The 26,813-nt window shown below is 44.9% G+C and overlaps 1 protein-coding gene across 1 annotated transcript; it reads right to left on the bottom strand.

The window, feature by feature from the left end:
• Positions 1-340: 340 nt before the first annotated feature.
• sdc4 (syndecan 4) lies at positions 341-26,019 on the bottom strand. The gene is made up of 5 exons (XM_033041747.1): positions 25,683-26,019; positions 6,793-6,916; positions 4,207-4,235; positions 3,141-3,327; positions 341-2,043 (listed from the first exon to the last, which is right to left on the bottom strand). Exons 1-5 carry the CDS (start codon positions 25,749-25,751, stop codon positions 1,892-1,894), a joined length of 561 nt encoding a protein of 186 aa, XP_032897638.1. The 5' UTR covers positions 25,752-26,019; the 3' UTR covers positions 341-1,891.
• Between the last annotated feature and the right edge of the window lie 794 nt (positions 26,020-26,813).

The raw sequence follows: 26,813 nt of genomic DNA, 5'->3' as shown, positions 1-26,813 counted from the left end.
AAAAAAAAACATTGATTTTTCCTTTTGTTCCCATTTATCACACCCTCAACTTTCTGGTCCTGAGGTTTGCAATTCTCTCCAAATCCCACATCAGATGTTTTCACTGTCTTCCCCACCTGCCCCCCCCCCCCCCCCCCCCCCCCTCCCTCCCCTCTCCCTTTAATATTGGACACAGCCACAATGGGATTTTCAAAGGAGTCACACACAAAAAATCCAAGTGAGATAACCCTCCTTGCTGAAAAACAAAATGGTAATTCAGTCTGAATGGGCCAGAGTATGTACAAATTGACATTGCTCAACAGGAAAAACATTTAACATATACAGGACTAAAAGCCAAACATAAACGAGTTAAAATAATTTATTCCATAAATTGCTCTCCCATACTCTAGACTACATATTTAAGAGTTGTATTTATACACCAACGCGTAGGAAGATTTAGGCCAGAGCTAAGGCTTCTCAGATGGCAAATAGCCAGAAGTACTTTTAAAAACTTTTTTTTCATTTCTGCAAACATTTTCTTTCCATTCCAATTGTCATAGAATGTTGGCCTCAAGAATAAACCCAGCCAAATTAAATAAAAGCAATGTCAAAGGCCTTCACGTTACTAGAGTTTACACAAAGAGAGAGACTTTGATTACTTGAGAAAGAGATTAGTGTACAAAATATCCCGAAAAGGATTTAAGTTAAAATTACCTCAAGTACCCGGGGAATGGGATTGCAGACTGATAGGTGGTTGGTGTACATGTTTCTTAATATCAAAGTTTCCTGGCACCAAGAAACTTGGTCAAATTCACTGCTAAATGAAGATTGGTCTGTTCAACTGTGACATGTTGGCAGTTTATCCTTCCAACCTTCAGAAAGTAAAAGGGGCAATTTTTTTCCTCCAGAAAGTTTTTTTTTTTTTTTTTTTTTAAAGAACAAATGTCTCTATCTCTATTATAAAATAACTTCTATGACCGACCTACATTTTCTTGTGAAGCACCAATGTAAAGAAAATGGACACTACCATGAAAATGGACATTACATATTGTGTATAAAATGAAATAGCAAATAGATAAGAATATCCATAAAATTTAAGTCATTCATTCAAAACAGTGTTTAAAAATAGTCACACTGAAATAAAGAGGGTATTAACATATTAAGATAATTTAAAAAGCAGGAAATTTGTTAAAAAAACGTCCTAGAGATTTTGCCAATGAATGCAGTTGTATAGTAATAAAATGCTACAAAATTTGATCTATGGTTAAGCACATGACTACAGCAAATTTAATAAAACCAAATTTTGCTTTTTTTGGGGAGAACTTGAGAGAAGAAAAAAAAAATACAGATGCGAACAGTTTCCTGTGCTGGGAAACATCAACTCAAAGCAGTTTGACACTTTAAAAAACTTTCCAAAGGAAATGCAATTGTGGTTCTTTAAAGAGGGGTGTTGCAGGTGCGGGTTAGTGTTCGAGACAGAAGTTTTCTGAGAAAGCTAGGCTATTCCACAGAGCTGCCCGGCAGTACCAGACAACAGGGGAAACCAATTATGGTTTTGGGGCAAAGTGAAAACAAACAGTAAAATGGAAATGTTAGGACAGTGAAGTCTCATCACCTTCTCCTCCTCCCTCACCACAACACTTGGCAGAAATACTCAACGTGCAAGTAACGGACAATGCTATGTTGTAGCTTCCAGCCTCGTCTTTACAAAATAATGTTTTGTTTTTTTAATATATCTGGGATAGACAATTTCCCCAGTTGACAGTGGATTTCATGTGTAGAATACAAAAGATTAGCAGAAGCTTTAAACTAGCTGCAAGTAGTTGCTCCACTTCTCCCAGTTTGGTGAAGGCAGGTGGTCAGAGAGATTATAAAGTCTGTTGTTCAGAAATGCCTGCCGAGGTTTTCATTTTTATGCGTAGAACTCGGTGGTGGGCGCCTTCTTGTAGATGGGCTTCTTGCTCAAGTCGTAGCTGCCTTCGTCCTTCTTCCTCATGCGGTAGACCAGCAGCAAGATGAGCAGGATGGCGAACAGGAGGCCTATGGTCCCACCAGCGATCATGGCTGAGGAAGAGAGTCACGGCAATTAGTGCATAAGGCCAGAAGTAATACAAGCACAATTAGGCCATTTGACCCATCGAGTCTACTCCGCCATTGAATTATGGCCGATCCACCTATCCCTCTCAACCCCATTCTCCTGCCTTCTCACCATAACCTTTGTCAGTCTTACTAATCAAGAATCTGTCATCTCTGCTTTAAAAAATACCAAATGTTTCCTTTTTTTCTTCTCCCCATTTAGCGATACAGCATGGAAACAGGCCCTTCGGCCCACGCTGACCAAAAAAAAATCACCCATACACTTGTTCTGTCTAATACCTAGGAACAAGTTACAGAAGCCAATTAACCTACAAGGCTGCTAGTCTTTGGAATGTGGGAGGAAACCAGATCACCTGGAGAAAACCCACGTGGGAGAATGTATAAACCTCGCACAGACCTCACCCGCAGTCAGGATGGAACCCAGGACCCTGGTGTTGTAAGGCAGCAACTCTACCATTGCATCACTGTGAGGCAGCTGCACTCAACCTCATTCTCCCTGCTTCCCATAACCCGACACCTTACTAATAAAGTATCTGCCAATGTCCACCTTACAAATACCTATTGAGCTGGCCTCCACAGCTGCCCGTGGCAATGGATTCCAGATTCACCACCATCTGAAATTCTTCCTAATTTCCTTTCCAAGGGTTAGTCCGTTTATTCCAAGGGGTACAGGTGTGATAACCAAGTCAAGATCATTTTATTGTCATATAATCCCAAAACAGAAAAATTAAAGTCGTACTTGCAGCAGCACAACAGGATTGTTTTGTTACTCAGTAAATAACAAAAAATTCACCAACTGTAAAAACATATAATGCCAGAACCAAGGCCGAGATCCCTAGTGCAACCAAAGTCTCCCTTCACACCTCCCAACTCCATTCCAATGACTTTTGTGACCCTTGAAAGTCCCGGAAAGGACATTTATCTTGTTTCCCGCCCTCAGTCTCCAATGCCCTAGAGCAAACAGTGCGTTTGTCCAGACTCTCCCTGTAGCTAATGCAGTCCAATAGTCTAGCACAGCCTGGTCCTGTGCTATGCTGCTCTATGTTCTATCATGTCTCCTGTACCTGCTAGCATTTCCGTGCTTGCGAACACGCTGGAGTTGTTGTTGGTGCTGGCCAAAGCAACCCGGTTGTTGCCATCATCATTTGACGGGGCATTTTTGTTCACGAGTACCTCGTTGCTCAGCACGGGGCTTTCTTCAACCACGGCCACATCAAGGTCAGGGATGTTATTGTCCCGTTCATCCTCATCCTAAGGGAAGAACACTTGCATTAGAAATCAGAGCTTGTTTCACTCTTCCACACAGGCTCAGTGAACATTCAGTTAAACGGGGATGTGCCTAGGTATGCCAATAGTCTACTGGACTATTGTAATCATCTATTGTCTTTCCATCGACTGGTTAGCATGCAATTAAACGCTTCCCACAGTACAAACAAAACCACTTCACTGTACCCCAGTCTAGACTAAAACCACTTCATTGAACCTTGGAGCACGTGACAATAATAAGCCTAAATGGGTACGCAGGAAAATAATTTCACTCTGCATTTGCACACGTGATAATAAAAACACCATTGACCAATTATTTCATTTTTAAAAACTGCGGTCTAATTGTGGACATGGAACATTGCGGATTGTCTTTTGTCAACATTGTGGATTGTCTTTTCTTTTATAAATCAAGTTTACCATTTTAGAATGGAAATTTACCTTCTTTATCGTGTACCTATGGCACACAATATAGATTCTTAACCCAGACCTCAACTCCAGGGGTAATTTTAAAGATGGCCAACAAGTTAGCTATATCCACATTAAATGTTCTCTCGATTGTGTAGTACACAGCCATCAGCGATGGAAGAGCTGAATGGTCTAGTCTGTGCAATTCTTTGGTTTGTCCCAGTGCTTTGTGGCGGTACGCAGCAGTAGGGGACTTTAAAGTGTTCAACATCATCATTTAATTATCAGGCCAAGAGAAATGTTTTAATAATTGTTCATACCAGCCCCTTTGTGTACAAAAACAATAGTTTGGACAATGTTGTAAACCCTACTCGCTGACCAGTCAATATACAGCCCAATATTTCAATACCGAGTCCCTATACCACTCTATTGTTGAATGGGGAATGGAACTTATCTTACCTCATCATCGATTTCATCGTCCTCTTCATCTGAAAGAGAAAAATCTAGTTAGCACACTGAAAATTGACCACCACTCACAACATTTAGACAAGCTTCCCCCCCCCCCCCCACCCCCCCCATCCCACGAGAGGCAATAAGACCAGAAAAGGAGACCAAGGAATTAAGTGGGAATGATCCTCAGGGTAGGCTACCGATCCACAAGACAACAACCATAGACAAATAGGTCAATGAGCAGATATCCCACCACTGTGTTCCTATCAGCCCTTCCCACAGCAAACTCAGATAGACTCCAATACGTTCCGGCACCCTTGGTTCCAGAGCCTTGCCGCATTATCCGTTCAACAGATGTCATGGCCTCGGTTGCGCTGAGATAACAGCTGGCAAAGTCGACTTGGGGTCAGCTATGGGAACTAATCTGCTCGTCACTGGCCAGGGGAAATATGACCTGCCGATCGGCTGCAGACGTCCTGAGGAGGTCAAGATCGGGCACCTCACCCGGAACACCTCACATGGAACTATTGTGAATGGGGTGATTGATGGTTGGCACGGACTCTGTGGACAAGGGCCCTTCTCCACGTTTATCTTTCGTTTATTTTAGAGATAGTGTGGAAACAGGCCCTTCGGCCAAACAAGTCCGCGCCTACCAACGATCACCCCATACACCAACACTACACACTAGGGACAATTTACGATTTTTACCAAAGCCAATTAACTGACAAACCTGCATGCCTTTGGAGTGTGGCAGGAAACCAGGGCACCAGGAGAAAACCCACGCAGGTCACAGGTGCTGACCCAAATCTTTCAATCAATCTAGCTCAAAATGCAGGTGATAATGATCATTTGAGCACATTGGTGGCATTTCCCCCAAGCAGGCAGGCTGAAGTTTCCATTTCCACCACCGTGTCGCAGAAAAGAAATGTGCTGATAACAGGCAGAGCAGAGAAATCCCCCACAGTTACAGGTTGTACTGTGATTCAGGGAAATGCAGCTTCTGAAGTCATGGGCTACGAGTTCCTCAAAGCCACATCCTCTTTTGTCAGCAGATCAGCGACAGTACTCGACAGTCCCACGTGGGGGTGGGGTGGGGAGGGGGCAGGCCGAGCCAAAGGTCAGACAAGCTCACAGAATTCCTGCAGGGCAGGCACAGAGCATCAAAAATATACCCAAGATAGACACAAAATGCTGGAATAACTCAGCGGGCCAGGCAGCATCTCTGGATAAAAGGAGGCGGTGACGTTTTTGGTCAAAAACATAGAAAATAGGTGCAGGAGTAGGCCATTCGGCCCTTCAATATGATCATGGCTGATCATCCAACTCAGTATCCCATCCCTGCCTTCTCTCCATACCCCCTGATTCCTTTAGCCACAAGGGCCACATCTAACCCTCTTAAATATAGCCAATGAACTGGCTTCAACTACCTTCTGTGGCAGATAATTCCACAGATTCACCACTCTGTGTAAAAAATGATTTTCTCATCTCAGTCCTAAAAGACTTCCCTCTTATCCTTAAACTGTGACCCCCCTAGTTCTGGACTTCCCCAACATCAGGAATAATCTTCCTGCATCTAGCCTGTCCAACCCCTTAAGAACTGTAAGTTGTTTTGTAAGAACATAAATTAAAGTGGAAAAGAGGCCAAAGCAGTGAGAGAGGGCAGTTGCAGAACTCCTGTCAGAGAGAAGAGGAGAATGTTTTCAAAGTAGGCACACCGACTGAAGGGTTCCGACTCAAAAAAATCACCTACTCCCTTTCTCCAATGATGCTGCGTGACCCACTGACTTACTCCAGCATTGCGTGTATCTTTGAGCAATGAAAATATCCTAAATGCATCACAATCTGGATTAATCTCAAAGTGAATGGATTGCCTATCACGGGATTGGAACAAGACTGTTGGACCTATGCTGACCACATAATTATCATCTGCAAATCTCACCCAATCAGTAGATAAGAATGCAGGAAAGGAATATTCAAATACTACATTAGAATGAATTGTGAAAGAACAACGTTTTTTTTTTCTTCTTTTAATATAGTCAAATTAAAACTTGCAAATAAGAAGGCCTTTTGGAACTAGTGGTGGAATGGTTAAATAGGAGCATGGAATGGGATAGGGAGGGGACTTTCCAAGTGATACATCGGGAGCTTGACTACTCCGAGCTGCCAACATAGTCAAAGTCTTATCCCACCCCAGTCATTCCTTCTCCTGCTCCCATCTGACAGAAGGTACAGAAGCTTGAAAGCGCCAACCACCAGACTCAGGAACAGTTTCTCTCCCCCCCCCCCTCGTCTCTAGAACTGGTGTGCTACAATGCTGAAAACCAGACACCACACTCTATCTTCCTCTTTGTGCCATCTATTGTACTCAAGTTTGGCTTGAATGTATCTATGTATGGTGTATCTCAAAGTTAGCAAGTTGAACAATTAGTATTGATGGGGGAGCCTTGTACCATTGGAAGACTCGATCTATTCCTCCCCTAATTTTGTACATTTCTCTCCCTGAAATTCCCAGAAGGAAAAATATTCAACCCATCCCATTACATCACCACACAAAATAAATCCATTTCACTTAAAAAAACAAAACAAGATATTTACCACTGTAACCGTAATCTCCGGAACCATATCCAGAACCATATTCATTCACGTGGCCAGGGTACGGACTGGACTCATAACCAGAACCTTCCAGCTCATTGAGATGACTCGTGTCAACATCCTTTAGCTGTTTCAGGGTTTAAATAAAAAACATTGGTCAGTATAGTCATAACACTAGCAATACTTAAATATCAGAGCTTTTGATTGAATTAATTGATACACAGCATGGACAAACGGGCCAGTGACCTCATTCTATACACTTTGTACACACGCTGGGATTGCGTTTGCACATAGTAATATATATTTCAAAACTGTAGGCAGAAAATGACACTACCCAAAATCAGGATCCTACCTGGGGTCTTTGGCAGTGTGGGCAGCAGCTCTACCCACTGCATCACCCACCATCCTCACTGCCCTGTCCCCCAAAATCTCCCCCCCCAAAATGAGTTATCATCAGTTGATTAACCAAAGATTTTAGTTTCAGCGACTGGGGTGACACAGTGGCGCAGCAGTAGAGTTGCTGCCTCACAGCACCAGAGACCCAGGTTCGATCCTGACTACGGGTGATGTCTGTATGGAGTTTGTATGTCCTCCCCGTGTGTTCTCTCCGGGTGCTCAGATTTCCTCCCACACTTCAAAGACGTGCAGGTTGGGAGGTTTATTGGCTTCTGTAAATTGTCCCTAGTCTGTATGATGGTGCTAGCATACAGGCCGATTGCTGGTAAGCGCTGAGTCATAGAAACATAGAAAATAGGTGCAGGAGTAGGCCATTCGGCCCTTCGAGCCTGCACCACCATTCAATATGATCATCCAACTCAGTATCCTGTATCTGTCTTCTCTCCATACCCCCTGATCCCTTTAGCCACAAGTGCCACATCTAACTCCCTCTTAAATATAGCCAATGAACTGGCCTCAACTACCTTCTGTGGCAGAGAATTCCACAGATTCACCACACTCTGTGTAAAAAATGATTTTCTCATCTCGGTCCTAAAAGACTTCCCTCTTATCCTTAAACTGTGACCCCCTAGTTCTGGACTTCCCCAACATCGGGAACAATCTTCCTGCATCTAGCCTGTCCAACCCCTTAAGAATTTTGTAAGTTTGTCAGTAGGCCAAAGGGCCCCATCACCACGCTGTATCGCTAAACTCAACCAAGACCCCACCCTGCTCTCTCTTTCTCAAGAAGGTCAGGCTCCAAATCACATGCTGGTGGAGAAAACAAGTGTGACATTCTTACTGTTTTAGTGAAAGCATTCCATAGAGGACATAAACAGGAAGGGAGCTATAAATATATAGCCTACTTATTAATGCAGATGGATGAGAGACAGAGAACCTCTCTTCAAATAACGTGACAACAAAATTTAATTTTGAGGTTTTATTTCCACCAATTTAATTAAATCCAGAGCGTCCAAACCAGAAAACGTAATTTAATTATTGAAATCAATCCAGCTATCACAATCCACGAGGCTGGTATCAAATTCAACACAAGGAGTACACCCATTACCAGTAACAGGGAAGGTACACAAAATTGCTGGGGAAACTCAGCGGGTGCAGCAGCATCTATGGAGCGAAGGAAATAGGCGACGTTTCGGGCCGAAACCCTTCTTCAGACCGAAACGTCGCCCATTTCCTTCGCTCCATAGATGCTGCTGCACCCGCTGAGTTTCCCCAGCAATTTTGTGTACCTTCGATATTCCAGCATCTGCAGTTCCCTTTTGAACACCAGTAACAGGGAATCCTGTTTCCCACTGTAGCTGGAGACTGGAGTACTTCAGCGGGTCAGGACATGGATAGGTGACATTTCAGGATGGGACCCTTCTTCAGACCCAAATCATCACCCATGTTCGCCAGGGTTGCAGTTTGTCTAGCCGAGTTACTCCAGCACTGTGTACTAAAAGGGTGAGCGAGAGGGACAGGACAAGGTCTGGCAAGTGATAGGTGGACAAAGGTGGTCTGAAATGTGAAGAAAGGCCCCGACCAGAAACATCATCCAGCATCCAGAGGTGTTGCCCGACCCACTGAGTTCCTCCAGACCTTGTGCTTCATCTACACCTTACCCATGGTGCATCAAGCTAGAATGCTCATGGCGTTGTAGACCGAGTGAGATGGAATTGACAATCTTGGAGCTTCAACCTTCTCTCAGCTGAACAGAACATTCAGTCTCATAAACCAGACAAAGTACAGACTCCATCTACACTTCATGCTGCCTCGGCAAGGCCACCAGCATAAATAATCAAGGACCAGTCTCGCCCTCCTCTCCCATTAGGCGAGAGGTACAGAAATGTGAAAATGCTCCAGATTCAGGGATAGTTTTTTCCCCATCTTTTGTCAGGCAACTGGCCAGGCAGAATCTCTGGAGAACATGCATAGGTGATGTTTTGGGATGGGACCCTGAAGACTGATTGTTATGGGGATAGAAAGCAGGAAGCAAGGAGGAACAAGACAAAGCCTGGCAGGTAATAGAATCAGAATCAGAGTTATACAATGTGGAAACAGGCCCTTTGGCCAAACTTGCCCCATTGACCAACAAGGCCCATCTACACTAATCCCACCTGTCCGTGTTTGGGTCATATCCCTCTAAACCTATCCTATCCATGGATCTGTGTCCGTGTGACAGTACTTGCCTCAAATCCCTCCTCCAGCAGCTCGTGCCATATACCCACCACCCTTTGTGTAAAAAAAAGCTACCACTCAGATTCCTATTAAATCTTCCCCCTTCCCCCTTCCCCTTAAACCCAAGCCCTCTGGTTCTCGATTCCCTTACTCTGGGTAAATGACTGCATTCACCCCATCTAATCCTCTCATGATTTTATACACCTTCACAAGATCACCCCTCACCCTCCCTAGCTCCAAGGAATGAAATCCTTAATTGATACTGGAGAGAGAAATCAATGCTTTCAGGGTGCCAGGAGGGGCAGGTTGGGCAGGGGTTCTAGATTGGAGTAAAGGGGGTTCTTGAGAAACCAAGAATGCTATGACACAAGATCCACGCCACACACACTAACCGCGCCCTACACAAGCAATGGTTAATTGAGCTGCGGTGGGGCTGGAGAGAGAAGGTGCAAGTAGGGGAGAGGAGAGATTTTAAATAGGATGGCGTGTAGAGTTACAGCCCTTCAGCCACATAGCTAACATTCCAGCAGCAAGCAACGGCAAATAGCTCAACGAAACCAAGTTGGCAGCCATCCCATTTCCACGCTCCATTTGTACACACATAACCAGCGACCTTCCTACAGCTCAGTTACAGCCCATCCACAGCAGGCTTGAACATTAATCCTCAGCCAATTTAAAAAAAACAAGCCTGACCCTCGAGCCCTTTTTTAAAAAGTATTTAAAAACCTGTGATAGTGGAGCAATAGAGTTACTTTTTATTTTAACGTTACACAACGCCAACACTAAAATAGTAAATTTTCTCCACAAAGTGTGGTGATGTATGGAACGAGCTGCCAGAGGAGGTAGTTGAGGCAGGTACATGGAAAGGACGGGTTTAGAGGGATATGGGCCAAGCAGGAATGTGGGACTAGTATAGAGGGGACAGGTTGTGGGCAAGTTAGGCCGAAGGGCCCGTTTCCACGCTGCAAGACTGACTCGAGAGATATTAAACACTGCAACAGCACCATATGTCCTCCTCCTAACATCTTTCACCACTATCAACTACGCCCAGCCACACCATTACCTTGCACTTGGGAAGTTTGAGATTCCCCAGCCAGTTTGCAGAGATAAGGTTACCAGTGATCATGACTCCAATTAATTTATTTTACTAATGTACTGCTCAAAAAAAAAGGATTAAGGAGGCACCATCTGTAGTATCAGTAGACTGCAATTATTCCTACCAACAGCATGCGCCAATAATTCCTGGCAGTCACAGCCTAGGCTCGCAGATGAGGGAAGCACAGTGGCGCAGAGGTAGATTTGCTGCCAGAGACCCAGGTTCGATCCCGCCCAAGGGTGCTGTCTGTACGGAATTTGTACGTTCTCCCTGTGACCGAGTGGGTTTCCTCCGGGTGCTCTGGTTTCCTTCCAACATTCCAAAGATATACGAGTTTGTAGGTTAATTGGCTTCTGTGAATTGCTCCTAGTGTATAGGATCGATGGTTGGCACAGACTCGTTAGGGCGAAGGGCCTGTTTCCACCGTCTCTCTCTAAACTGTAAATTTCTTCTCAGCTGTCACATGTAAGGATAGGGCTCTGGTGTTATGGAGCTTGAAGTCTTGGAAAACCTCTTTCATCAGGCAAGAGGTACAGAAGTGCAAAAACACACCGTCAAAATTTGGGAGTTTCTTCCCAGCTGTTATCAGGCAACTGAACCATCCTATCAACAAGAGCAAGACCAACCATCTAACTCATTGGAAATTCTCAGACCAATTTTTATTGGACTTTACACAAAACAATATTCCCTTCATCCTATCTCTCTACACCGAGGATGGCTCAATTGTAATCATGTATAGTCTTTCTGCTGACTGGAGAGCATCCAAAAAAAACGTTTCACTGTACATGTGACAAACTAAATAGAGAAAGATGGCAACACTGAGAGAGAAGACTATCATTGTATTGAATATCAAACAGGTTAAGTAGACAACTCTTCATTTTGGCTATATTTCTAATTGAATTGTGGGCTAGTTTAGAAGGGCCAAATGGCTCCTGCCATACAGTACATTGTGGCCAGTCTATGCAATTCAGCAGGGCAACATTGAAATTAAAAACCAAACAGGGTGGGAGTAACTCAGCAGGCCAGGCAGCATATCTGGAGAACGTGGATAGGTGCTGTTTCAGGTTGGGACCGTTCTTCCAGTACTTGCCGTTTTCTCAAGATTCCAGCATCTGCTGTTTCTCATGTCAGCATTAAAATTAAAGTTGTTTCCAACCCCCCTGTCCAATTACGCCATAGAGTGGGGGTAACTTTACAATGTTACTGCCACTTGATTTGTTTCAAACAATCCCATCACAAGGTTAGTCATGAAGAATTTGTTCCGAGACATCCCTGAATCACTTTGTTGCAACAACTTCTTAGTCATGGACATTTTTACCGTAACAGGACGTACCAATTTGCCTCTTGCCAAATCCTCTCTTAGTTTGTGCCAAATCTTAAAGGGGCTTCACAGATAATTCAGAGAGTAGGTTTTACAGACAGTGGAGGGGAGGGGGGGGGGAAGACTTCTTCACATGGGTCTACTGCAGAGATACAGCGTGGAAACAAGCCCTTCTGCCCACAGAGTCCTCGCTGATCAGTGATCACCCCAAACACCAGGACTATCCTCCACACAGATTCAGATTCTACACTACACTAGGGACAATTTACAATTCTACCAAAGCCAACTAACCTACAAACCAGGAGTGCACGACAAAACTGGAGAAAACCCTCATACTCACAGGAAGAACTTTAAAAATCCAGACAGCCAGCACCTACAGTCAGGATCGAACCTGGGTCTCTGGCACTGTAACGCAGAAACTCTACTTCTGTGCTATCTTGTTGTCCCTCAATCTCTGTAAGATGCTTTGATCTTTGCACGTATCCCACAGCTTGTACCATTATCAGCTGTGCCCTCAGCTGCCTGCACCTCACCCTCTCCTCACCAAGTTCTAGGTCACCCGAGCATCTGACAATATCCTTGCATGAAGGCTCTCCACATACAGCAATGGCTGGAGCAAGAAACATTTAAGATTGTGTTGGCAGTTCTCTATGAGAGATTGGGCAGGCTAGGATTTTATTCCTTGGAGTGCAGGAGGTTGATGGGTGTATCACATTATGAAGGAAAGACAAGATGCTGAAGTAACAGGGGGTCATGCAGCATCCCTGGAGAACATGTCACATGGCTAGGTGACGTTTGTGTCAGGGCCCTTCTTCAGACTGATTAATGCAGTCTTTTACCCCGAACAGGGTAACCAAGAGCTACAGGACCTTTAAGATGAGAGAAATATTTAATAGGATCCAGAGGAGGGGCAACTTCCCCTCCCTCCCCACACACAGATGGGTATATAGAACGAGCTGCCCGAGCAGATAGCTGAGCCAAGTACAATGATAACATTTTAAAAGACACTTGGACAGGAACATGGAAATGTTAAGAGCGATAACCAAATGGGTGCAGCATAGATGGGACATCTTAGTCGGCATGGATGAGTTGGGCCGAAGGGCCAGTTTCTGTGCCGTGTGACTCTACGACTTAGAGAGCGAGGGGCCCTGATAAATTCACCGACAAGCAGGATAAGCAAGTCAGAAACACATCTTCACACTACAGCTGTGTAAACACAGACCTCACGCATACCACCAGGCAAGCAAGTTGGAGAAAAAAAGTGGGAGAAATTAAAAAACAAAAAGCACCTTCACTAAGTCCGGGCTGGCTTGGCCGCAACATGTTGGAGCTCGATTAGTAGTGTGCACATGTACAGTAACAGCCGGGTGACTTCCAAGCATGTAACCAAATAAACAAAGCAACTCGAACAGTGGAGTAGGAAGGGCAAGTGTTGTTTGGAGCCACCCAGAGCAGCAGCTTGGTGATTTTGAGACCTGCTCCATGGATGCAAGAAGTTAAATTAAGGTGTAGGGAAAAAAAAAAAAACTGCAGATGCCATGGGAAGAAGGGTTTCCACCCGAAAAGTCACCCATTCCTTTTCTCCAGAGATGCAGCCTGACCCACAGAGTTACTCCAGCACTTTGCATCTATCTTCAGTAAATTGAAGATGGTGGATGGGAACCCACCACCCTTCACTTGCACTGCAGCAGAGCCCAGGCAAAGGGCTGCACAAGGGCAGGCACAAAATTGCTGGAGTAACTTAGCAGGTCAGGCAGCTGCTGGGGGGGGGGGGGGGGGGAAACATGGGTAGGTGACCAAGAGTTAAAGCTTTGTGCAGACGCGACTTGCTTGGGATACCCAGATCACCCAACGTTATTGCAGTACCCTGTCAAAAAAGACAGAATGGATGTCCTTCCACTACACAGCATCATAGAGGAGATTGTCCAGATCACCAGCACAAGGTAACTCAATCTACAGGGAGGAACCCTGAACTATCCCCACACCGACTCTGCAGTAACTCATGCAAGACGAAGGCTTACAAGAGTTGGCGGCACTAAGGCTCAGCATCAGTTGGTGCCTTACAGCACCGGAGACCTGGATATGATCCTGACCATGGGTGCTGTCTGCACGGAGTTTGTACGTTCTCCCCGTGACAGTGTGGGTTTGCTGGGTTCTCCGGTTTCCTCCCACATTCCAAGGACGTACAGGTTTGTAGGTTAATTGGCTTCGTTGAGGATTGTAAAGGGGTCACTGGTTGGCACGTACACGGTGGGCCCTGGGGCCAGTTTCTGCGCCACATCTCCAAAACTAAACATCCACCACGTGTCTCGTGACTTTCAATTAATGTTTTGGTTTAATTGAGACAGACAGCAGTTACGACTGTCTAATAAGCTAGTTTATTAATAACGTGGGCGCCTCTGTGCATCGAGTTCTGTGCTTCCCAGACAAGCAGAAGTAACATGACTCCATGCAACTCGCATACTTGTGAAGATTGATATCAAACAGCTGACGCAAGATATCAACGTATAGGCACCACAATCACTACTTTTGTAGACACCCAGCATTCACCCAAAGGCAGAGCCCCCCCCACCCTCTACCAATGGACAGGGAAAACATCTCACCAAGTAACATCAGAAGGTGATTTCATGTTAGAAAAGGTTATAGTCATATAATGTTGAATTCTAGCCAGTTAATAATTTTCCCTGGCCCAATACTTAATTTCTCCATCAATTTCTCCCCCTCCTCAAGTTAACAACTAAACTTTACAAGATTTGATCAAGATCTGGAATGTATGTGCTGAAACCACCATGGCACCAAATACCAGAGAAACTGTCAATCACCACGACTGAAAGAGGCTAAACTGTAGAATGTACCACAACAATGAAAGAGAAATGCTGGAAGAACTTAGGGCTGATTGGAGTTAATTTGGATGTCCCATTGCCACGGGATAGGAGGACCAACACCAAACACCACTGTACAGTGGCCCAGTGGTAGTGTTGCTGCCTCACGGTGCTAGAGACCTGGGTTCTATCCAGATTACGGGTTAGTTCTGTACAGAGTTTGGACATTCTCCCTGTGACTGCATGGGCTTTCCCCGGGTGCTCTGGATTACTCCCACATTCCAAAGATGTGCAGGTTTGTAGGCTGGTTGGCTTCCAATACCTTTTGTTGCATGCTATCCAGTCAGCAGAAAGATTACAAGCCGTCCGCAACGTACAGACACAGGATATAGGGAACAACGTTTAGTGCAAGATAAAGTCCAGTTACATCTGATTAAAGATAGTCCAAGGTGATCTATGGGCAGCATGGACTTGGCAGGCTGAAGGGCTGATTTCCATGTGGTGTTTCCATTCTAAACTGAAATCTCAGACCTTCAGTGGCTGGTTTAGGGTTTCTCCAAATATATTTGGGTTGCTTGGTAGCTCCTGTGCAGAAGAACTGGAGCAAAGCAACCCTCAAAACCACACCAAGGTTTTTCTTTCATAGCCGCAGTGCAAATTTTCGTTGGCACACATGGGTTTAAGTCGAGTTCAATGTACTAGTAACAGAGGACTTCTGGAAACAAGCCAAGGGAATGCTTTCCATCTTTTGATCATGATCACACCACCATCACTTGATCTCCTAGGTCTGGACTTGCAAACGCTTGGCACCAGCCCAAAGATTCAGATGGCTGCAAGAATCACTCTAGCGGCAGAGAGAGAGAGAGAGATCTGCACCCATCTATCTGGGCAAACTCAAAGGGCAAGCACTCAATGTCAAAGGTAGGCACTCATTGTGGTCCTGCCATTAATTAATTTCTCATGCCCTTGACCAACATCCTCCTCCCTCTAATTCACTTATAGTTTCACTCACACTGTCCTACACACAAGGGACATACTTTTACTGAAGCCAATTAACCTACAAACCTGTAGGAAAGAACTGCAGATGCTGGTTTAAATCAAAGGTACACACAAAATGCTGGAAGAACTCAGCGGGACAGGCAGCATCTCTGGAAAGAAGAAATGGGTGATGTTTTGGGTCGAGACCCGAAACGTCACACATTTCTTCTCTCCAGTTACTACCTGTCCCGCTAACCTACAAACCTACAAGTCTCGAGTGTGAGAGGGAATTCTCAAGTTGCTGTTTGAGTTATATTCTGGTTGCCAGCTCCAGTGTTACAAACACTATCTACACTTTAGAAATTCCATCCTCTGTCTAGCCAACCTCATCAGCATTCCACCTCCAAACCTAGCTTCAACAGACCTCTCCACCATCTTCATCCTCCCCGATTTCCATGGCTGTACGACTGGTAGCAGCAACTCCTTAAAAGCACCACAAGGATGTCTTTTCCAACAATCTTTGGCCATCACCTTTCTGGTTCACAATTTATTATTTGTGTGCAACAAGATAGTGAACAGCTTTTTGTTGAGAGCTATGCAGTCGAATCATACCATACACAAGTACAATCAAGTCATAGACTAGTACAATAGCTAATGACATTTACAAAGAAAGCAAAAATTATATATGTTTTTAAAGTGCAAGGTCTGCAATTAGGTTGGTTGGAAGATCGGGTGCTACAACATTAGTTAAAAACAAAATGCAGATTTTTAAAAGTGTGAGGTCCACATTGCAGTTGGTCAGAAGATGAGGACCACACCCTTGTTAATTGGGGGAATATTCAGTAGTGCGAGAACACCAGGGAAGAAGCAGCTTTGCCAATGCGAGAAAGTGCAGATTAAAGTGCATAGTCTGCAATGAGGTTGGTTGGAGGATCAGGATTACACCCTAGTTTATGGGAGGGCTGTTCAGTAGTCAGATAACAGTGGGGAAGACATTGTTCCACCAGTATCAACATTTGTTTGATAACACTTGCAAAATTCCTTGGGTCAAAATGTCGTTAAATAAAAAAGATTTAGTCACATGGAGTTCATTGAAAAACAGAGCATTAAATCTCTGGATAGTAAGGGAATTAGAGGACATGGGGGTTATGTTGGACAATGAAGATGAAAATTGACCAATATCTTGACGAATTATGGAGCAGGCTCATAATACTGCTTGCCTGCTTATGCTCTAAATATAATTTCTATCAACACAATTCATGCAAACGGCTGTGATTGACGTCATTGATTCTGGTATAGGGTTGTTATTGACACATGTATCAAGGTAGACGATCCATATTCTCCAGAGATGCAGCCAGAACCGCTGTTACTCCAGCAGTGTCTTTGTTTGTAAACCAGCATCTGCAGTTCCTACACTGAAAAGCTTTGTTTTGTATGCTATCCCGACGTATCTGATACTATACATAAATATAATTGCATTTTTTTTACCGAAGTCAATTAACCTACAAACCTGCGTGTATTTGGAGCGTTGGAAGAAACCTGAGAAAACCCACGTGTTCACAGGGAGAAGATACAAGCAGCACATCCTGTCAGGACTGAACCTGTGTCTCTAGCGCTGCAAGGTTGCATTTCTAGCGCTGCACCACCTCTTGTTACAACTGAGGGCTATGTGTCCACGACATCTGTGACAAGTTTCTTTGCTGCCCCTTCCATTGGTCTTCAGGCAAAACAAACCTTGCTTTTCCATTCCAAGATTTAAAACCTCAAATCTTTAACCTCACCTAAATACTTTCATATTATTTTCTCTCTCCACTTCACTCACCCCCCCCCCCCCCCACCTCCAATGTTATCTGATGCTTAACTCTGTTAAGAGTTGGACCCCCAACCTTTGCCCCATTTAATAGCACACAAAAGTTGACAAAGGGGTTTCAGTAACCAAAGGTCAATTAGACCTCCAGTCACTGACCTTTGAGAAAGGAATTCCAATCTCTTTTGTTTCAGCTGACAATTCCCCCTAACTTCATATTATTTACACTCGAAACAAAGTAAATGGTGGGAGGATTGGGTGGGTGTGGGGGTGGGGAGGTGGGTGTGGGGGGTGGGAGGGAGGATTGGGTGGGTGTGGTGGGTGGGAGGATTGGGTGGGTGTGGGGGGTGGGGAGGTGAGAGGATTGGGTGAGTGTGGGGGGTGGGGAGGTGGGTGTGGGAGGATTGGGTGGGTGTGGGGGTTGGGGAGGTGGGAGGATTGGGTGAGTGTGGGGGGTGGGGAGGTGAGAGGATTGGGTGAGTGTGGGGGGTGGGGAGGTGGGTGTGGGAGGATAAGGTGGGTGTGGGCGGTGGGAGGATTGGGTGGGGAGGTGGGGGGGGTGGGGAGGTGGGTGTGGGGGTGGGGAGGTGGGTGGGTGAGGGTGAGGGTGGGGGGTGGGGTGGGGAGGTGGGTGTGGGGAGTGGGGAGGGGGTGGGTGTGGGGGGTGGGTGTGGGGAGGTGGGGGTGGGGGACAAGGGAAGAGAAAGAGGAGTGACAACCGCTGCCAAATATCTCAAACATCTGCTAGACAGACTTCCATTGGCTCAAATTCTATGCTTCATCTTCATGCTGCCACGACTCAGTTTCCTTACTGGAAGCATCAAGGATGGCACAGTGGTGCAGCAGTAAAGAGGCCCGGGTTCTGTCCTGACCTCTGGTGCCACACGTACGTTCTCGCTGTGACCGTATGGGTTGCCTCAAGGTGCTCCGGTTTCCTCCCACATTCCAAAGAAGTTTAACTTTATACATTATTTGGCATCTAAATTGTCCCTACCGAGTATAATAGGACTAGTGTCTGTGTCGACTCTGTGGGCCGTAGGGCCCCATTTCCACGCGGTTTCACAAAACTAAAAGCAGGATGCCCCATCCCACATCCAAGATATCCTGGAATTCCCCCGAATGCATAATTGACCCAGTGAACTATCAATGCACAATATTACTTGTGGGGTGGGTTTATTATTGTCAAGTCCCAAGATAGTGACAACATTGTGTGCTATCCAATTAAATCAGATACGTACAATCAAGCCATGCACATGTAGCGCAGAGATACAAGAGTGCAGAATACAGTCTTGCAACATCGCATTTAGAGGGGAAATATTCCAAAGTGCACAGCCTAGTAATAACTGTTGACATCAATGGTTGTTTCACCTGTTGAAAATTGCATCCAAGAGAAGTGCTTTTGCACTTTGGTACTTTGACAGCATTGCCCTCCCTCAGATCTGCACTGTAGTTTAGAAACAAGGAATTGCTGATAGACAAAATTCAGCATCTCTGAAGAGAAGGAATGGGTGATGTTTCAGGCCGTGGCCCTTCTTCAGACTACAGGAATTGCAGATGCTGGCTTACAAAATTAAAGAACACAAAGTGCTGGAGTAACTCAGTGGGTGAGAAAGCATCTCTGGAGAACATGGATAGGTGGCATTTCAGGCCTCGATCGTTCTTCAGAAGTTTTGGCTTTGTAATTCTGGGACCCGTTATACCATTCGCTCCCCATTAAAAAGAGTGGTGCGATGTGCAACAGCTCGTCAATGTTGTTACTAGTTGGTGGCACTTGCCCAGGTGGCTACAAAGGGGGCACTTGCCCAGGTGACATGGCACTTCTAGTTGGGGCAAGTCAAGTCAAGTCTATTCGTCACATACGCATACGAGATGTGCAGTGAAATGAAAAGTGGCAATGCTGGCGGATTGTGCAAAAAAAACTACAACACAGAATGGAACAGAATCAGTAATTACATGTTTATGGGAGAAAAAAAGAATCAGCAATTTAAAAAGACACCACACAACAGTAAATTGGTACAGATTCCCCAGGGACTTTACACTTGCACAATATTCACTTCCTTCACAAACTTATGATTGTTGGGTGCAGCCAGGTACAGTCCATTTCCCTCCCATTTCTCCATCTGCTTCCATGACGAGGCAGACGGATCGACATCTACTATTAACCCACCAACTACCACTGGTTTCACAATTCGCACCTCTTCCATCCTCATCTCAGACCCTTTCCCTCTTCATTTCTGGCCTTTGTCCCACCATCTTTTGACTTGAGATACAGCGCAGGAACAGGCCCTACGGCCTACCGAGTCCACGCCGACCAGCGATCACCCCGTTCATTAGTACTATCCTACACACTATGGACAATTTAGCCAAAGCCTGTACATCTTTGGAGTGTGGGAGGAAACCCAAGCACCCAGAGAAAACCCATGTGGTCACGGGGAGAACGTACAAACTCTGTACGGACAGCACCTGTAGTCAGGATCAAACCAGTCTCTGGCACTATAAGGCAACAGTTCCACCACTGTGCTGCCGTCTGTATAAAAAAAACCCTCATCTGTATCCACCTATCACTCTCCCAGCTTTTCCCTCAACCAACACACCCCCTCCCACACAAACAGTCAGAAGAAGGCCCCCCCCCCCCGGACCCAATGTGTCACCCATCCATGTTCTCCATAGTTGCTGGCTGACCCGCCGAGTTACTCTAGTACTTTGTGCCTTTTTTTGTAAACCAGCATCTGCAGTTCTCATGTCTGCAAAGTTCTGATACTGAAAGCTGGTGATATCAGACCTCATGGTGGAATTGTCCAAACTGAAATAATCAAATGTGAAAATCAGTCTCTCTTCACTATTTTATTACTCTTTCCTTTTGTGTTGGTGTGTGCGTGTTCTTGAAAACATCAAAGTCCTTTCACGCTGACTGCTGCTATTCACATAAACCCTGCAGATTGCATTAAACTTTAAATACATGGTAATGAGTCGTTCTTTTCAATTGGGAAACCGATCAGTGTATAATTGCTTGAATAGCAATTCCAATGGCATTGTGTTGAATCAATGTATTTGTAAGTTTCTTGTTCTTCCTGTTTGAACTGGTAGAATTCTATTGCCAAAGAACTCAATTTGTTTTCTAATCTCATTCTCGACTGCTAATGTTTGTTGACCCACCTCAGGATTGAGCCTGTTGGACGGTCCCAACCCAAAACATCACCCATCCATATTCTCCAGAGATGTTGCCTGACCTGCTGAGTTACTCCAGCAAGTTGCGTCTTTTAAAAAAATATATATAAACCAGCATCTGCAATTCCTCCTTTTCTACACGATTTTCTAGTTTGTTGATGAATGTATGGAAGGCTAAAGATGTTCTTCTCAAACTGCCAGGAAAGAAGCAACCTAAAAGGGGCTTGAGGAGAATTGATTGCAGGGCCCAGAGGGCATGGCTCAGTGCTCAAGGCTGGCGATCTGGAAGGATGGTGAAGTGTTGCTACATCTGTCTCACTTGGTGGAAAAGAGTCAGTGTGCCTGCTATTCATCCACTGATGGAAATTCTTCCTTCCAGCCTTAAACCTGGTAGATGGATGCTAATAAATGCCTCCTTGGGAATTCGAGCTTGCAGGGTTCTGAGGCGAAGCTGGTTGATTGGGCCACTCCTCGTGATTGACAAACCCCCCCCCATCTCGGGCCAATGTTAAAGAATTGCGACATGGGCCAAGCAGCTTGACACAGCGACGCAGTAGAGCTGCTGCCTCACAACGCTAGAGACCAGTGTCCCATTCGGACTATGGGCGCTATCCGTGCGGAGTTTGCTTGGTTTCCCAGTGAGCTTTTCGCCAGATGGTCTGGTTTCCTCCACCATTCCAAAAAAAAGTGCAGGTTTGCAAGTTAATTGGCTTGTCCCTAGCGTGTAGGATAGAACTAATGTACAGGTGATTGTTGGTCGGCTTGGACTGGTTGGGCCAAAGGTCCAGGCTGTATCTCCAAAATAAACTAGCACAGGTTCTGCAACTCCAGAAGATGGAACGAGAAGGGGACACGAGTTGTGAATTAGTGGCAAAACTCAAATAGAAGGTCAACACTCCCTTCATCCAATGACCCTCCAGTGTGGGTTTTATTCAGCTGCTCCAGATTCCTCCCACACCCTAAAGACGTTCCAAGTTTGTAGGTTAATTAGCTTCGGTAAAGTTTGTAAATTGTCCCTGGTGTGTGTAAGATGGTGTTAGTGTGCAGGGGATTGCTGGATCTCTAAATAAAGATGCATCGCTTTTACAGAAATTCTGAATACAGAAAGCTACGGGCAGATTTAGCATTTTGACTGCCTAAAGACCAGAGAAGAGCACAGCACTTTGCTTTAACAAAGAAAAGTGGGACATTTCCTTCATATGGAAACAATACTCCAATTCATTTCCTGTGCAACAGCAAAGGAATTAAAACTCGTAGCTAAAGTTTCAGAGGTTTATAAAATGATTCCTTCCTGTAGAGCAGTGGGGAGTCTCAAGGTGTTGTACAAATACAACCCTTTTCTTTCACTGTACACAAGCAGGAATGTTTTGTACAGTGGTTGAACCACTGCATGAATAGGCAGTTTTACATCTCCACCCAGGGTGCATTGAATAACCAAATCAATACTCTGTTCCAATTACACAAAGGGCCACACTGCAGGTTAGTTGCTTATCCTGCTCAACAATTTCACTATGCAACTATCATAGAAACATAGAAAAGAGGTGCAGGAGTAGGCCATTCGCCCCTTCGAGCCTGCACCGCCATTCAATATGATCATGGCTGATCATCCAACTCAGTATCCTGTACCTGCCTTCTCTCCATACCCCCTGATCCCTTTAGCCACAAGGGCCACATCTAACTCCCTCTTAAATATAGCCAATGAACTGGCCTCAACTACTTTCTGTGGCAGAGAATTCCAGAGATTCACCACTCTCTGTGGGAAAAATGTTTTTCTCATCTCGGTCCTAAAGGATTTCCCCTTTATCCTTAAACTGGGACCCCTTGTCCTGGACTTCCCCAACATCGGGAACAATCTTCCTGCATCTAGCCTGTCCAACCCCTTAAGAATTTTGTAACTTTCTATAAGATCCCCCCTCAATCCTCTAAATTCTAGCGAGTACAAGCCGAGTCTATCCAGTCTTTATTCATATGAAAGTCCTGACATCCCAGGAATCAGTCTGTGGATCCCAGGAATAGAGCCATGTGGCACAGAAACAGGCCATTCAGCCCAACTCACCCATGCCAAACAAGGTGTCCCATCTACGTTAACCCCATTTACCTGCATTTGGCCCATATCCCCCTAAAATATAACAAAGACAATTTAGACCATAAACCAAAATAGTACAGGAGTCCCAGGTTCAATTAAAATACAATAATCAATAAATGGAGTCATACAGCATGGAAACAGACCCAACTTGCCCATGCTGACCAAGATGCCCTATTACACTAGTCCCAATGGCCCATGTCCCTCCAAACCTTTTCTATCCATGTATCTGTCCAAGTGTCTTTTAAATGTCATAATATTACTTGCCTCGATTGCCCCCTCTGGCATCTCCCTCGATTTAATTTACAGAGGACCAATTAACCCGCAAACCACTATGATCTTTGCCTCAAACCCACACGTCTTTGGGAATGTGGGAGGAAACCGGAGCACCCGGAGGAAACCCACACAGTCGCAGGAACAACTTGCAAACTCCACACAAACACACAGCACCCGAGGTCGGGATTGAACCCAGGGCTCTGCTGATGTGAGGCAGCGGCTCTCCCCACTGTGCCACACAGATCCCTCCACCATTTTTCATACAAAGGACAGCACACTCCAGTGTAGTCTCAAGTAACTGACCTAATTTTTAAACAGTAGGAATTCCTGGAATGCCAATATGTAAATGCTTAAAGCAAACTTTATAAATCATTATGTACAAAAACAAACAGAATGCTTCAAGTACCAGCAGATTAAATACAAGACAGGGCAGCCCAGTGCTCTCGGCTTTAGTCAGAAACTTTGCACGTTAATTGTCCTATGGTAGTCTGAGAGATGGAGTGATAAAAGATGCTTTTGCAACAGAGGGGAATTTGTACAAACACTGAAAAACAACTGCTGGGGAACCAAAATGGTGACTCTTTTAATCCCCCAAATCTGCTCAAGTTAAGCACAATCAGGGTTTTGTATCAGTGTAGAGGTGGGAGTTTGTAGAGGGGCCAAAGATGAGAGAGATGTTAACCCTTCTTTATTTACCCCAATGAAAAGTAGCAACAAAAAAGTCCGAAGAAGAGTCTTGGGGGGGGGGGGGGGGGGGGGGGGGGGACTTTGGCTATCCAATTTCACCAGAGATGCCGCGGGAGTTGGAGAGTCATTCAAAGTTTAAAGACAAAGTTACTCCAGCATTTTGTCTTTATATTTTTTTTTAAACCCACTCCAGAACATGCTGCCATCAACCACATAGACTTTAATTGCAAGAAAGATCAGGAAAAAAAGATCCTTAAAGTCAACAGATTTAACCATTCTTAACTTCAAGATCGATTCAACCTTGAAAAACATTAGCTCCGCGAATATCTCGTATTGGAGCGCTTGCAAAATGTCTAATCTAATTTTTTTTCATCAGTGCCTCGTATCTCGTTATCAGACTTTACCTTTGGTAAATGTTGACATTGTGGCAACGTCAATAAAAACAAAACAACTGGTCAAGTGAGTGGCACGGTGTTGTTCCGCGGGGATAATTACCCGTTAGCGTTATTACATAGAAACAAAACCAGGTTTAAAGTACGGTTCTCTGAAATAATCCAGCACTCAAACGTCCCAAACAAAACACACACAACTAGATAGCCAATTGAACAGATGCCTGCATAGTGGAAAGATTTACAAGGAGAATACTGGGAAAGTACTTTAATACAGAGATACATCAAAACAAAGTACTGGAGGAACTCAGCTGGCCAGGCAGCATCTGTGGAGGGAATTTCCATGCCCATTCCCCTTACAGAAGGTTAATTGGTTTCTGTAAATTGTCGTGTGTGTGTGTAGGGTTGAGCTAGTGGTCGGCGCGGACTCGGTGGGCTGAAGGGCCTGTTCCACGCTGCATCTCTAAACTAAACCAAAACCATCACAGTGCTTTCTGTGTGGAGTTTGCCCACTCCCTTTGAGATCTCTGGGGTTTCCCCTGGGCGATCTAGCTTCCCCCTACATCACAGGGACGTGCTGGTGGGGCCAATGGCCACCCTGGTCAAGGTTAATAGCATGGAAACCAAGAGGGCAGGTGATAGGCATAAGAGAGAACAAGTCGGAGAAGTTTAGGGAGAGTCTAATGTTATTGCTCACTGGGAGCAGTGTGGACCCGACGGGCCAAATGGCCTCTTGTACGGTAATAAGCAACAAATACAAAGTTGCTTTACAAAGTACTTGTGGGAAACGTTAGCACACTCGGTGACAGCTGCAAATTCTTAAAGAGTATTGAAACAATGTAATCGTCCGTAGAGAGAGAACAAAAAATCAGTGCGTTGGTACAACATGCAAACATTTAGGAATATTCCTTTGCAGGTCAAATGTATCCATTTTGAAACGCGATTAAAAGTTCCTACATGTGAAAGTTTGTTATTGGAGATATATTTAGCAAAGAGATAAAAGTTTTATATGTGAACTTTCCACGCACGTACGGAGCTGGGAATTTTACCAATGGTAATTGTAAGGGGGGTGGGGAATGTCACACTAGTCACAATTGATCGTCCTCCACCCCTCGCTCACAGTAATAAGGGGGGTGTAGAGAGAGAGCGAGAGACACAAAGTTACACTCAGTCAGGGCTCCCATTCCTTATTTATGACCACGCTGGAAATATTCCAGAGGGAGGGGGAGCGCAAAGAGGGTAGACACATTTTAAAATCACAGGAGGAAGGGGACGAGTCGCCGATGTCACTAACTTCAGTAAAAGTTTGGAAGAACTTCGATCCAGATCGGAAGAATCTAATTCCACCCCCCAGTTTATTTCAGACAAAAAAGGTTTCAGAAAGGAACTCTAATCAACGATGTTATGTAACATTAACCGAAACACATCGATACTGCCATATTAGTTAAGATACGGGGAGGGGGGGGGGGGGGGGGGGGGGGGTGGAATACTATGTGCGTTGACAACACAAATACAAAATATAAATATAACTTTAACAAAAAAAAACTCCATTGCTCAAACTCGTGACCCCAGTAACCTCGACCCTCGCTGAGAGCCAGGCTGTTTACATGGAGTTTACTTCCAAACTACTTTAAAGATTAAAAAAATACTTACTGTCTTAGCTGATGTGAAGTTCCAAGTGAAAATGACTAACACGGTAGCTAGTGCCCACATTTTCAACATGTTTGGGTTTTTTTAAAAATTAAATCTCCTTCAAGTTGAACGCGCTGAAGTTTGTTGGTTTCTCTGGAGTGAGAATTTCCCTTTATCTCTCTGTAGAGTTTAAAGGTCCTGAGATCTGTTCCCCCTGGTTTCTGATCTGTAAGTTCACACTGGGAATTGGACAGCGAGTTTCCTAGTTGGTTTCAGCAGCCGCTGTGAATTTCAGCTTGAAATCACTCGAGTGACCAGTCCGACAAATTGCTAACCGTCGGCTCCGCCGTTCCTTCTTTATACCTTTCCCCTCGCCCCGCCTCTCCCTCCAGCGTAACTTCCGCAACCGACAACATTTCCTTTCCATACATACATCACGGGGCAAACCCACGTAGGTGACGTGCTGAAACACGTTTTAAAAAAAAAGCTATGTTTGGGCACGTAAACAGATCATTAGCTACATGAAGAAAGCCTCGTTTGGGGCATTTGCCCTGTAAAAATTCGCCCAACGCTGGAAAATTAAACATCACAGCAGGTCGGAAAAAATAAAACAGGAACTGCAATTTTTAAAATGTTTTCAAGCATTTTTTTTGTGTTTGCAAACTTCCCTTTAACTGGCGGAAGACTGGTGGTTACAGAGAAAAAAATTCCGATGATCTCATGTGCTTTCGCATATCATTTGAACGATGGAATCCCCGCAGTGCCTCTTCGGATATGCGTGAGAGAGGCCCGAACAGAGTTAGCTTTCGGGATAAAACAAAACCGAAAAAATCTGGAAACGTAAACAGATCAGACAAAACGTTCCGAAACAGAAAACGAATTTATGTTACTTAACAACTAACTCTTCCCCCCCAGTTCTGACCGTGCCTGAAAGGTCACCTCGATTTCACATTGTACTCAAAGTAAAACGTTTCCTTACACTTTTCCGAGGCGTGGGATTGTGAAACGTCTTTGAGAAGTCCAGTAATTCACACGGAAAATAAAAACATTGTTTGAAGAAGGGTCCCGACCCGATCCGAAATGTCACCCATCCCTTTTCTCCAGTGTTACCGGAACCATGAAAGGATCAGGCGCACAGAGTATCTTGCCCAG

The sequence above is a fragment of the Amblyraja radiata genome, chromosome 23 (assembly GCF_010909765.2).
Source record: "Amblyraja radiata isolate CabotCenter1 chromosome 23, sAmbRad1.1.pri, whole genome shotgun sequence".
NCBI classification, from domain to species: domain Eukaryota; kingdom Metazoa; phylum Chordata; class Chondrichthyes; order Rajiformes; family Rajidae; genus Amblyraja; species Amblyraja radiata.
Note: the sequence above shows the minus strand (reverse complement) of the source record. Positions and strands in the feature narration are given on the sequence as shown.